The sequence below is a fragment of the Astatotilapia calliptera genome, chromosome 22 (genome assembly GCF_900246225.1).
Source record: "Astatotilapia calliptera chromosome 22, fAstCal1.2, whole genome shotgun sequence".
NCBI classification, from domain to species: Eukaryota; Metazoa; Chordata; class Actinopteri; order Cichliformes; family Cichlidae; genus Astatotilapia; species Astatotilapia calliptera.
The window spans coordinates 21,684,828-21,698,822 of NC_039322.1; the positions used below are offsets into that span (position 1 = coordinate 21,684,828).

The 13,995-nt window shown below is 41.5% G+C and overlaps 1 protein-coding gene across 6 annotated transcripts in view; it reads left to right on the forward strand.

The window, feature by feature from the left end:
* The window catches only part of adgrb2 (adhesion G protein-coupled receptor B2), a 264,465-nt gene that overhangs the window by 225,576 nt on the left and 24,894 nt on the right, over positions 1-13,995 (forward strand). For 5 of the 6 annotated variants that reach the window (XM_026156028.1, XM_026156032.1, XM_026156029.1 and 2 more), the window contains 5 exons: positions 2,351-2,422; positions 4,358-4,450; positions 5,880-6,122; positions 10,170-10,209; positions 10,651-10,665. In XM_026156028.1, coding sequence (XP_026011813.1) covers positions 2,351-2,422; positions 4,358-4,450; positions 5,880-6,122; positions 10,170-10,209; positions 10,651-10,665 — 463 coding nt within the window. The remainder of the gene's footprint in view (positions 1-2,350; positions 2,423-4,357; positions 4,451-5,879; positions 6,123-10,169; positions 10,210-10,650; positions 10,666-13,995) is intronic. The other variant, XM_026156033.1, reaches the window with a different exon arrangement.

Below are 13,995 nucleotides of genomic sequence, written 5' to 3' on the forward strand. Positions count from 1 at the left end.
TGGGAGCCCTCTGAGAGTTTAAGAAACACCTGCTGTGTCACAGATATAGATGAAGTATTTGCACATTCACTGCTGTTTGTTCTTGAATAGTCAAACGATAAAGATGCAGTGTTGGAAATAGTTATCTGATCCCCTGCTGAATTTGTGAGTTTGCTCACTTATGAAGAAATAAACAGTTTCTATTTTTATATCAGTAGAGCGATAGAATATCAACCAACAATCCAGAAAAAAACATATCAGATTATGTTATAAATTTATTTTCATGTGACTTGGTGAAATAAGTGTTTGATCCCCTAAACTTAGAATTATGGCTTTCACAGATAGGCTGTGTGCAGATCATATATAATCAATCAGTCAATCAATTATAGATAGTCCTGATCTCCACTTGTTATGTGCATAAAGCACATCGGTCCACTTAATCAGTTTTTTCCATCCCAACCTCTCCACAACCAAAGAGCTATAAAAGGACGTCAGACCAATGGCAAAAAACTTGGTGAGAATGTGGCAACTGCTGGTGGAAATATTCAGAAATGGAAGAAATATAAAATAATCATCATTTGTCCTCGGTCTGGAGCTCCGTACAAGATCATGGCTCATAGTGTGAGGATGATCATGAGATAGGTGGTGGATCAGCCTAAACCTACACGGGAGGAGCTTGTTAATGATCTGAAGGAAGTTTTACCGCAGTCACCAGGAACACTACGGATAACACATTCCCCAATAATGGACTGAAATGTTGCAGGATTACAAGTCCCCCTGCTCATGAAGGCGCATCTTAAGTTTGAAAGAGAAAAGTTGAGCATGACCCAAAGAACACCATCCCCACAATCAAGCACAGAGGTGGAAACATTAAACTTTGGGACTGTATTTCTGCTAAGGGTACAGGAAAACCTCACTGCACTGAGAAACCAGTGGACAGGGCCTCATTCCCTAAGCCAGAACACTGAAGGTGAATCGTGGATCCTCCCTTAGTTATGCTGCAGTAGGTGTAGGCTGCTGGGGGATTCCCATGATGGACTGAGTATTTCTTCTTCAGTCACCTTTCCTACTCATTATGTGTTAATAGACCTCTCTGCAGTGAATCATACGTGTTATTAATCTCTGGCTTTCTTCCAAAGCATGTATTTTATCCTGCCTTCCTTCTCACACCCCAACCAGTCACGGCAGATTGCCTCCCTCCCTGAGCCTAGTTCTGCTGGAGGTTTCTTCCTGTTAAAAGGGAGTTTTTCCATCCCATTGTTGTCAACATGCTTGCTCATAAGGGGGTCATTTGATTGTTGGGTTTTTCTCTATATATATTATTGTTAGGTCTACCTTACAATATAAAGCACCTTGAGGTGACTGTTGTTGTTGTGATTTGGTGCTGTATAAATAAAATTGAATTGAATTGGATGGGACTTCCAGCATGACAATGACCCAAAATATGTCTCCACAGCAACAAAATAGTGGCTAAAGAAAAAACAAGGTAAGGTCATGGAGCCCAGATCTCAGTCCTATCTGTGGAGGAAGCTGATTCTTCCTCCAAACAACCCAAAGCCAAATTTAAAGGGTTTAGAGTTTCTGTAAAGAGGAATGGACCAAAATCTTCCTGAGATGTGCGCAAACCTGGTGACTAACTACAAATAAATGTCTCTGGTCAAATACATATTTCACTCAAAGAGATGCAAATGAGTTTCATGTGTTTTTTTCTGGATTTTTAAGCAATATTCTGTCTCTCACTGTTAAAATGAAACAACCATAAAAAATAGAGACTTTTTGTTTTTCCCAGTCTACATGTTCGAGTCTCATATCTTGACAAATTAGCAAATTTGGGGACAAATAATATCATGTATAAATAAAGAACCGGCCAGTGGAAAAATAGGTCAATATGAAAATAATCTTATTTTACTTTAAAACAAGCAATTCCCACTGTCAAGATCACAAGTAAGCAACACAAACAGTGAGTGAGAGTATTGACTGTGATGATTTATTATGAATAATCATGACTACTGACTCATTTTGTTATTATATGAGGGTTTCTCTAATGATTCATTACAACACAAAATAACAATAGAGTGGGTGCCACAGCACCATGTGGTACACTACAGAGAATTCAAGTGCGGATATTATAATATTTTAAATTTTGCACTCTCAGCTAATTTTACTTTTGAAGGAAACAAGTACGATACAGTTAGTTAATATGTGCTTGCATTTATTTCATTCAATGGTTTGTTGAAGTTTAAGCATTTGCACAGTAATATAAAACAACTTAAAATTAAGGGGGATGCCATGGTTTAAAATGTTTTAGAACCACTGCAGTATTAAACAAATGTGCACTAACTAACAGGAGCATCTCATTTATCTCCTCTAGGTTCTCTTTGCCGTCTTTGACTCTGTTCAAGGCTTTGTTATCATCACCGTCCACTGCGCCATGCGCCGAGAGGTGAGTCCAGTCTCTTCCTCCCCCTCCTCCTGTTGAGCATTTGTTGTGTGGATGCCACGCATTTTTTGAATTTATTCTAACTCTGCAGCACACAGTGAACTCGGAGATAGTCGCTGGCTTTGCTGGGATGCCGGGATTCATTTTCTTAAATGTCACGTTAGCTTCTGGGGTCAGTATGAAGTCACGTCAGAACACAAGCGGATCAGACGCGAGAAGGATTAGCACGGTATTCATGTCCTGTGCTGCGGCACTACTTCTTCATAATGCAGTAGGATAGTGCGGCATTGTCCATCTGATCCAAGTCTGCTTTAAGGAGCTTACTATGATGCTGTATGAAATAAGACGATAAGTCCCTAACTAATAGCCCCAAGTGCCTGTTTGCCACAGGCTTTACTGTGTCCCCAGGGATCCCGGATTTTAAACTCATTATGGACATACATGTATTCTTGCCCTTGAGACAGACAATGGCACACATGCCAGTGTGTGTACACTTATTCAATATGGCATCGCTCACAACTGCTCTGGCTACAATTAATGGATTTTACAATGTCATCAGTTTTCCATAACTGTAAATATGTCATCTGTTTCCGATGCATGTACGCGGCGCGCAACGCAACCTCTGTCAAAGAGATCATTATGATATTGAACGAACTGCATACTGTAAGTGAATTTTTAAATGCTCTGAATGCTTAGCTGCATTAAATCAATACCACAAAAGCGGCAGGGATCAGGGTACCGTAAATCCAGGAATTATTTATTGTAAATGTATGAAAATCCTCTTGCAAGAGTGAGTGTAAATCCTTCGTAGCTGCAGAACAACAGACAGAGGGGAGTGCCGCAACGGAGGAAGTAATAGAGGGAGGGTGGGGGGGATCAGGATGTATTACAGTGCAACAAAAACAGAGAGAAGGTAGCATAAAGTGTGATATTATGTAAACGGCAGAAAGGGGAGCGTCTTGTGATGGAGGAACTAAGTTAAAGTTAGGTGGTGAGGAAGGGAACGCACGCAGAGATCTGTGAGAGGAAACTGTGATTTAGAAGCGAAGCAGGGGATGATAGTGGGGGAGGAGGAAATAGAGAGGAATGTGGAAAGAGAGAGAGAGAGAGGTAGGTATCCATAGTAGGGCATTTCTCTTTGAAGTAGAAATGAGGTGCATTGGGTGCCAGTGCACGCACTCACATACACACAAACACTCGCGCACTAACACAGAACAGGCAACAAAGGCCACTGAGGATGAGTATGGATATAAAAGGAAATAATAAACAAAATGAAACAATGGAGGGGATAAACCAGTCCATGCAGACGTGGACGCAGTCCACTCGCGTACATAGACGAGGAGACCGCCCGATGTGCTGCTACTTCCTCAGCAACTAACCAGGATACCTGTAATACAGATCGCGATAGGGGGGGGATTTGTTCTTTGTTACAAGGAGCGGCCCTTTGACAGCGCGCTGGTGTGTGTTTACTTAGATACAGTATGTGGGAGGATAAGGAAAAAACAGCATAGCACAGGAAAGGCCTCGGGTTTAGAACATCTACAGTACATACCGTGCTGTTAATTTTAATTAGTGCTGTGAACAGTAATCACTAGGCTCAAATTTTTCACTTTCAAAGTATTCTATGAGCTTTCTATACCGCTCCTATAACTGTTATATAATCTGCAAGCCGAGTTTCCTCATGAACAATGGGACTTTTTGCATAAGTTGGTATTCACCGTACACTTGCCATTGCGGCGATATAGATGAAGCATGTACGTTGTTTAAGGAGCATGGTCCCCACGCTCCAATGTTTGCCAAACTAACTTAAGGAAAAGTTCCTCCACTAACTTCTTTCCTTTGCATCATCTTTTCCTCTCCCTCATCATCCTCCCCACCCCTCCTTCCCTCTCTCTGTTTCCACCCTACCCTCTCCCGCATCCCCCTTCCAACCCCCAGGTGCAGGACGCAGTGCGCTGTCGATTGGGGGGATGTAAAGACGACAGCGAAAACTCACCAGACTCCTGCAAGAATGGACAGGTGCAGATCATGGTGAATAGCACTCCATTTCATCCCACATTGCAGTCCATTTGCCTCAGACTAACATTAACCAGGCTGAAGCTTTTCCCCGCGAGCTCCAATTCCAGCAGAGCGAAGCATGATGCCATTATAGACGTGATCAAACTCGCACCTGGCTTTCTCGTTTTCTCCTTAACCATCTTTACCTTAACAGGGGTTCATGCATTAAGCAGTGTCTTTTTTTTATATGTGACATCATCCCAGAAAAATGAAATTTCACTTGAAGCTTGTCTAGTTTCCAGCCTGAAACTAATGTCTGCTGTTTCACCTACAGTCCCCTGCTATTATATCATTTCATTGTCATTTGCTGTTAAAACATATTCTCACTCCCGTCTTTTGACATACGAGCACCGAAAGACACCCGACAAACTGAGTTGGACTAACCTGCGCATTGAAATAAAGCTGTTGTGAAATCGTCCGGTCCTCACCAGGCATCAGTATGTGACAACTCGGGAGTGGGAGCTTGTTGGTCTATACATCACAGCCTCTAATCATATTTTATCACAACAGACATTTCAGCACTTTTATGTTCTTCTAACTGAAAGTCCTTCATCTTTTTTCTTTTTTCTAAAAGACCGCAGAGCTATAAGCTGTAAGGTTATTGTGTGCGTTCCAGATGTTATTAATAGTGTGATAAATCATAGAGACTTGACCTGCCCCAGCAATGACAGTATAGTAACACCACAACCATGAGAGAATGAGCAGCCCTCATCTCTATTCCCTTTATTTCTCCCTCAGACCTGTTTGCGGTAACGATTATGGGTTTCTGAATGCTCCTCTGAGGTTTTCAAGATTAAACTTTGGAGCCATCGCTCTGCTCAATGAAGCCATCGCGCCACACTCTCACTCTCTGTTTTCCTTTACAGTCTAACCTGAATGTTTAATTTTGGGTAAACTGTATTATCATGGTGTGTGTTGGCTCATCAGTGTGCCAGCGACAGTGCATTAGACAGACAGGTGCTCTTGTTTTTTCTTAACTTTTCTTGTCTAAATACGTGCGACTTTGAGGATGTCTTTTCAGACTGCACATATGCACGGAGAGCGGCTGTGTGAGAGACGCAGCACCCTTGAGAACATTAATTGTGATGGATAATTTGACGAGGTTGCCACCAGTTATAGCTGCATCATAATTACAGTGAACACCATTCTCTCAGGTGCTCTTGGTATATTCACAAATCTCATTAGCATGTTAAACCCTTGACATTTAGAGTCAGCGTAAAGATGTAGAACTGCAGCTACACCCTCTTGTTAAAACGGAATCAAAGCTGTCTCTGGAAATTTATTTGATTAGCTAAATTCTGATTAAAAATCAGCACTGTTCTTTGCAAAGCTGGTTAGATGTCCTCTTTTAACATTTCAACTTTATGTTTTTCATTAATTCTTTTTTTATATATATCATCAGAAATGTGCAAATGTGAGCGCCTGTGGAAAGCAGAGCGGGTCTTTGCGTTACGGCACATCACTGTGCTTATCAGGTTGCCACGCACAGCCGCTCCCACCAGCGTGCCACCAGACATCCCAGCAAGGCTGTTACCACAGTCTGACCCATGGCAACCACAGCCACGCATTGAGCCATGTTAATGAGCATACCCCCATCCTCAACAACAACCATAACCACGCCCATAATCACATCAGCAGCCAACCAGTATGTAACCAAAAAAAACCCATTGTTCGTAGAAATAGTCAAATCCGTAAGTAGAAAAGGTGCAATATGTAAAGCAACATTTATTAATAAATGCTACAGGATTACTTGAGCGTTTTGACAGGTTCTTCCTGAGAGATGGATGAGAAAATGTTAACCACTCAACACTCACTGCTTTGGAGCTTTCTGGAGCTACTGTAAGCAGTCTCTTAACTTAATGGAAAGATGGGAAACAGTGAAAGCCCTACCATTACTGTGCTCTGAAATAGCAAAATAAGCCCAACCCAAGAAAAATACACTTTAGGATTTGTGTGTATATATATATATGTGTGTATATATATATATATATATATATATATATATATATATATATATTAGGGGTGCAACGATATTCGTATCGATATTGAACCGTTCGATACAGTGCTTTCGGTTCGGTACGCATATGTATCGAACAATACAACATTTGTAATTTATTTTATCAATTTTCCTTCTGTCGATGCTGTCTGTGTTGAGCGCTCAGTGAATCTGTGTTCGACTACTCCGCCTAGGCTGCACTGTCAAGCGCAGATCCACTGAGCGCTCAACACAGACAGCATAGTCAGAAGGAGAAGCGCAGGGCAAGCTAGCCAGACAGAAGTTAAGCTCTCCTTACAACAGGCAAATTGAACGTCATTCAGATCTGGCGTTTGGAATTATTTTGGTTTTCATGTGAGTATGACCCTGAAGGTAAGCGAGTCATGGACTAAAGTAAAACAGTATGTTGAATGTGCCATGCAATGCTCAATTACATTGGTGTGAACTAGTGTGTTAACGCAGTTAGCTCGTTAACGTGTTGGCCGTCTAGCCCCATGCACAGAGTGATCGGCGGTAGCTCGTTAACGGAGATTTGCCGTGTTGTGGCGTTAAGGTCATTTCAACGAGATTAACCTGAAAGCACTAGTGGGAACACAACGAATATGACTGCACATTTACGCCGACATCATCGTAGTGCAAAGACAAGTGGAAGCAGACAAAAAAAAGCAAGCATGCTACTAACTTTAGCCGAGTCATTTAGACAGCTGTTAGCACATGATTCTCCTTATGCTGCTGAGAATATAGCCCAGAAGAAGCGGATAGTATAGCTTTTATTTTGGAAAGAGCCATTTCTCTGTAATAAACTCTCTTTTCCAAAGATGAGTGATTCCTCAATCAGATACAGGGCTTGCAATATCGCTAGCCCGACGTCCCGGAGCTAGCGATTTTTTCAGTCGGGCTACCAAAATCTATCTCTTCCCTGCCCGTCGGGCTATTGTAGGAAGGAAAAATATATGTCAATGCTTTTGCATTCTTTCGGAAATGTAGCTGGGTAATTATGTCATTGGCATCGGTGAGCCACTGTCAATATGTGACATATTGAAGTCGCGTTTGAATTTGCGCTTGTTTTTTTGCTTTCACTTTGCAATCGTGTGAACTGTGTATAGAGAGCGACAGCACTGATCTGTGAGTGATGATAATTTGTGCACCAATTCCTCTGACATCGTCTTATTAATCGTTAGCTTACTATGCAAACATGACAAGTGAAATCTCCCGCAGCAAGCTTAAACATGTGAGAGGTTGATCGCGCAGAGAATCGCTGAGCTTATGTGAGTGAGTGTGTAAAAGCATTTCAGTTCTGCTGAGCCAAATAAGACAGGTCAGGGTGAAGAAGTGACAGCCAAAGAAAAGCTTACCACAAAACGGAGAAGTTATGACAAATCAGACTATGAGGCAAAAAGAAAGTGCAGCTTTATGGTTTCATGGACAAAAGAATTTCTGTGGCTGCAATATGATGAGCTAAATAACCAGGGCTGCACATAAGTGGTCCGCAGGTGCGCATTCGCTGTCAAAATAAAAAACACGCACAAGGGTTAGGGTTAAATTTAAAAACTGTACTTTTGAGTTAAAATATATATTTCTAATTTTAATAAATGACAAATTAAAAAGGCATGAACATTTTTTTGTATCGAAAAAATATCGAACCGTGACACCAAAGTATCGAACCGAACCGAACCGTGAATTTTGTGTATCGTTGCACCCCTAATATATATATATATACATACACACACTGTTGGACAGTAAAGAGCCATATTGTACATTCAGAGATACAGTGGTTTGGTACAGTTGCCACTGTACTCTTGATGGGTGTTTTTGTACTTTAGGGAAATCACCCCTGGTGACATTTTTGAAATGTTACAGAAGTAGATATTTCTAGATTTAGACATTTCTGTACCTATGCTTGGAAATGTACTCAGATTTGTAACCTGTCTTGTCCTATTACAAGATCGTATATGATCGTATATGTCATATTTTGACATTTTAAAAAGGTACATAGAGGTCCAATAATTAGCCCTTAGTTATGTTTTAATGTACATTAAACCTGTGAAGACTAGAGCCTGACAAAAATACAGCCATAGGGCCAATATCTCAGCTTTTTAAAATCAATAAGCATCAGTGTCCATCTTAAACACCTATATCGGTTGAGCTCTAGTAAAGACCCAAATTGCCTTTTGCTGTACCCCTGTGCACTCTGATGCTATAAGCTAACTGTTAGCAAGAAGCAAAGTTGTAGTTTTACCAAAGTTTGTGTTTCTTACATATCGCACCTTTAAGTGTATGTACTGCAGTAATAGTTGTGATGTCTAAGAGACTTGACTGACTACAGGAACGTGTACATTAACGTGTGCTCCCTCAGTATATGCTGCAGTCTGTTCCCTTATATTATTTAGTTGATGTTGATGACTCAGTGTACGTAACCTGTGAGGCAGTTGCAGAGAGAGTGCATAATGGTTAGAATAAAGATGATTTGTTTTTTTTTTCTCAATGTGGATGAAAGAGACAAAAAGAGAGGAGAGCTTTGGTTTTTTGTTTTTTTTTCTTAATATTCTCATTTGTCCATTTAGTAGAGAACCATTTATGGTGCTGCGGGTGATTTGCGTACTAAGAGCTTTTCTGCTCCTTTGAGACCTTTGCAAACTCTCTCATTCTCTCTTTCAGTTTTTCATTTCCGCCCTTTTCCTCTTCTCCTTGCCTCTGTGGCATGCCCAAACTGTCTGAAATCTGTAGTTTATTATCCAAACAAAGGCTTTTGTAAGTGAATCCCGCTGAGGACGGGACGAGGCTCTATAGTGAGAAATGGGAGGATCGCATCTGCATAGCAATAGGCTTCATTTTTACTAAAATTCAGAAAAACTTGAGTGGTGGCCATTCTGGAAAGAGAGCTTCTTCATTCAACTCACCAGCCTCTGGGTTTCTTTACCCCAAGGAGCAGTGCCGCCCTGCATCGCTCGAGTGAAGTACGAGATATCAAAGCAACTAAACATCAGATTTGGTTGTGCCCGAAGTACTTTATCTACATAAAATCTGAATATTGAGTACAGGTTAAAAGCAGTGTTGTGTGTAAGTTTGTGTTTTCTTCGCTCCTGTCAATGGATTGCATTCTAACATTATATATATTTTTTCTCATCCTTGCTAGGAAGCTGCAAAGTTTTGCTTCAGCTGGAACAGCAGATAATAGTTTAGCTGCTGTGTAAATTTCTGTCCCTGTTTCCATTCAGATGATAGCGAGGTGACTGATGAGGCATACAGAAGCATTACGTACCTCACAGCCTTCTGCTCGTCTCTCTCAAAGTCTGTTTTGGATATGCTGCTGTGAACTGATAAACATCACGAAAAAAGCAGCGGTTGTGTAGGCCTTAGACAAAATGTAGCTTTTTCCTCTGTTCTTTTTTTGGTTAGAAAAGGCGTTGGGATGAGTTCATTGCAAAGAAGGAAAAACTGAACATTTTCAGTGCATCTTTTTTGTTTTGTTTTGTTCTGTTTATGGAGAGGATTACTAATTGACTCATATAAAGTGGCAGATTGGGATCAGGTCCTTTTCTATAGAGTTAAATCAGAGCATGAGAGTCATTGGATACATCATATCCATTTGAGATCCAGTCGCTCGCTCGGACTCGTGTGCTTCCTGTTGCTCTGAATGCACAAATTAATTGTGCCTCCTCTCTCCCCCGCCGCCTACCCCGCCTTCTACGTCAGACGGATTTTGAGAAGGACGTTGACTTGGCTTGTCAAACAGGTGAGCTCTCCCTTCTACCTGATTTCGCTTTCCCTCCTTCTCCTTTTGTCTCCATTCTCTTCGCTGTTCCTTTGTCCCACACAGGATTAGCATTGCAAGCTGTTTCATTCTTAGCTTGCTGCCGCATGTGTTGATGAAATGACAGGAGATGATGCGCTACATCTCGGCGCAGCAAATTATTATGCCTTATCAATCACACTGATTCTGCCCAATAAGTGCTCAGCGAGCATATGTTTGGATGAGACTGTGCTTAATTGTGCATGATAATAACACTCCTCAATGTGTTCAGACCTGTTTCACTCGTTAGTCGACAATGCTCCTGTGTGGGTGTTTGGATGTGTTACAGATGTACCACAGTATAAGTGTGTGTTGTGCTTTGAAATATTAACAAAGAGTCACTCCACCCTCCCACCCCTCCACTCCCTCCCAAAACCCTTGCAGAGAGAGGACACCCATGTAAGTTTTGCACCTTACTGACCTAATAAATACTGCCTGATGTGTCCGTAAACTCTAAGAGCTCCTATAGACGAATCCAGCTGAAAGCCATATTCGTTTACTCCATCTATTGAACAGTTTTGGGGTCTGATTGTGTTTTGCTGATGATGGCACCACCCTACATACTGTATCTATTTCTAGTGGGTGCCTTCCTATATTTTCTAGCCAAACTTTAAACCTGTACAAATAGCTCATCTTTCTTATCTTTCTGACATTCAGTACTCGCGTAGTAAGACGTTCCCCAGTTTAAAAGTAGACCATTCAATTCTGACTTGACGTATGTGTCAGCAAAGGCCTTCTGAAAGTTTCACTCTAAGCAGCTTAGAGTTTCGAGGCCAAACATGATGAGCACGGGCGAGATCTAACCAAGAAACCGATGGATGCTACACACTGAAACACAAGAGAACTGCCATTGCATTGTAAATCATATGCCGCTTTATCATTTTTATGAACTTCATGTATTGAATAATACTTGAAACTAGTGACTGAACTTCTTGGCCCTGGGCCCTGTGCTTCGTACGTCGCTTACTACATCCAAGATCAAATGAAACATCCAAGACCAAACCATCGCGCTAACCGTGAGCGCGCTAATCCGGTTCCCCAAACACACCTGCTGTTGACGATTAGTACAGCTGGACGCAGTAATGTGACATCACTGGGTGTCGTAAAAGGGGCTACGCATCGATAGTGGAAACATTGATCGGCAACCCTCTGATTGGTCGGCGAAAATGTCGACGGAGCGCGCTCGGCTCGGTATTTTTCGGCAGCAGAGCAAGAACTCTTGAGTGAGGGATTTCAGGAGTTTCAGAGTTTAATCAGAACGCAAGGGAACACTGCAAAGGCTGCAAAAGCAAGGAGCGAGGGCTGGCAGAAAGTTGCTGACAAATTAAACTCGTAAGTAATTTAATAATAACAATAATAATGGAGTGGGTTTATATAGCGCTTTTCAAGGCACCCAAAGCGCTTTACAATGCCACTATTCAGTCACTCTCACATTCACACACTGGTGGAGGCAGCTACAGTTGTAGCCACAGCTGCCCTGGGGCAGACTGACAGAAGCCAGGCTGCCATATCGCGCCATCGGCCCCTCTGGCCAACACCAGTAGGCGGTAGGGTAGATTTATCATATCACACTATATTATCCAATATTATATTACATTATATTATATTATAATATGTTATATTATATCCCCTTTCACATTAGAGCCACAACAGGACCCACTAGAACATGGGGACAAGTAAAAGTGAAATATAAGAATATTCTACAGAATGGTAATATTTATCACTTATATTGCTTTTCGTCTCTTGGAAAGAGACCCTGAAATAATCTGTTTGTTTATAACAGCAACCAAGAAAAGGGCAGAGCAAAAAAAAAGACAGGTGGTGGTCCTGCACCCCCTCGTCAACAAGTTGGTTAAGTAAATAATATCCTCACGGGAAAATCGATATCTCTCTATGAGCACACTGTCGCGCTGAGCTAAAGGATCCTGTCTATCCCGCAATATACGCTGAATTCTGAGGACTCTCCTTATCAATCTTGCACCTTCCGCAATGGGTGGCTCGCGTATACGGACAGGACATGGCTGCGACAGGCTTCCCAAATCCACCTTCGCTTTTATAGCCGTGGTCTCTCATCTTGATTACACAAAGTAATTTGCAATTACTACTCTGAAATATGAATTACATCTGTAATAATCACATACATGTAATAGAATGTTAATAGTACATTTCCCTTTTTAAGGAAATGGCCTGTATCTATCTGTGTGAAATCAATAAATGGATCAAGTGCTGCATTGTCTTTAGTTACATTGATGTTATTTATTTATGGTGAAACAGTGGTGGAATATCGCTGTTGCTTTCGTATGAATGACGCGGACATACCTGCGTGGCCGCGATCTAATCCTGTTTACATAAAGTAAACCTGCTCCCCAGCAGGTTTACGCTTACGGCTCTGTTGCTATGACAGCAAGTCCCGGATGGGCTTCGGGGAACCGAACGATCCAGGATCACGCGAAATCGTCAACAATCTCATCCAGCTAACTCACTTAGCGCGGTACGAAGAACAGGCCCCTGAACTTGTAGAATGTAGCTTCCACGTCCCAAAAATCAAGTCAGCAAAGGTTGACATTAAACCTGCCTTTCCTATCGCTATTGTCCCATAGACTTCCATAAAACTAGCTCCTGGCTTTGTGACCGTTTTTATGACAACTTTATGGGCTAAATTGGTAGGTTAAGTTGTAAAATTATACATTATTATGAGTTACAAAATTAAAATCATCACCATTCAAGTGAAAAAAGAGAAGTACTGACTATATCCTCATCACCAGTCACATCTTTTTGGCCAGCGAGCATGCTGCTTTCCTCGGTTTCACGGTCAGATCAACCCCTCGGTTGTTACATCTGGTTTTCATAACAACAAGAAAGTGCTGGTTGAAAGCGCCTACTTAAAGCTTCACCAGTAGGTAACGTCATTACATCGATCTCAGGCTTTACCTGGAATCTTTCTGCTAGGTTTAAACCAGTTAATCTGTTGTATATAACACGTATTCCACACACAAGACATTTGTGTTCTTTTTTTCCCCCTAAGGCTATGTAGTAATTAATTTCTGATCCTCTGGTCCTTTGAGACTAACTTCCACATTCATAGCGACTACTTTCACTGCCCCCCTGACAGTGATTAATTTAAATATCCTTGCTTTCATTGTCAGTGTAAATGTCTTCACTTCCACTCTGCATCAGCAAAAAAACAGCACCGGTACTTTAGAACACAACACACACAAAAACAACACTGGATTCGTCTATAGGTCTTTCTCTGAGCCATCCACTGTTTGTTGCAGACGTGATGGGAGCAGATTGGTCAGATTTCTCCAAAACCTGTTCCAATCCAACCTGTCAGTTTGCACCAACGGGATGATGGAACAGAGGAAATGACAGTTGTAGTAAGCCAGTGTGCTTTTGCTGCATTCACCCTCAGCAGGATCCGGCTTCAATTTTTGATCAAATGTCTAGCCTGACATTCTGTTAAATCAATACAGCTTGTATGAAAACAGTCTGAGCTCCTACTTTGGTCTAAAAATTGGGATTTGGGGCCATGTAAATATCTACTCCTCTGATGGTGACAGAATGAGCATGATATCTGGCATGAATTTCCAGATGGTTTGATATATGTGTGTGTGTGTGATTGATGATAGCTGTGACAGAAGATTGTCTTTCATAAGCATGTCCGGATTAGTTATGCAGTAACTCTTCTAGAAGTGTGGAGTGTCTGAGCTTCTCTTATGATTAATGAGC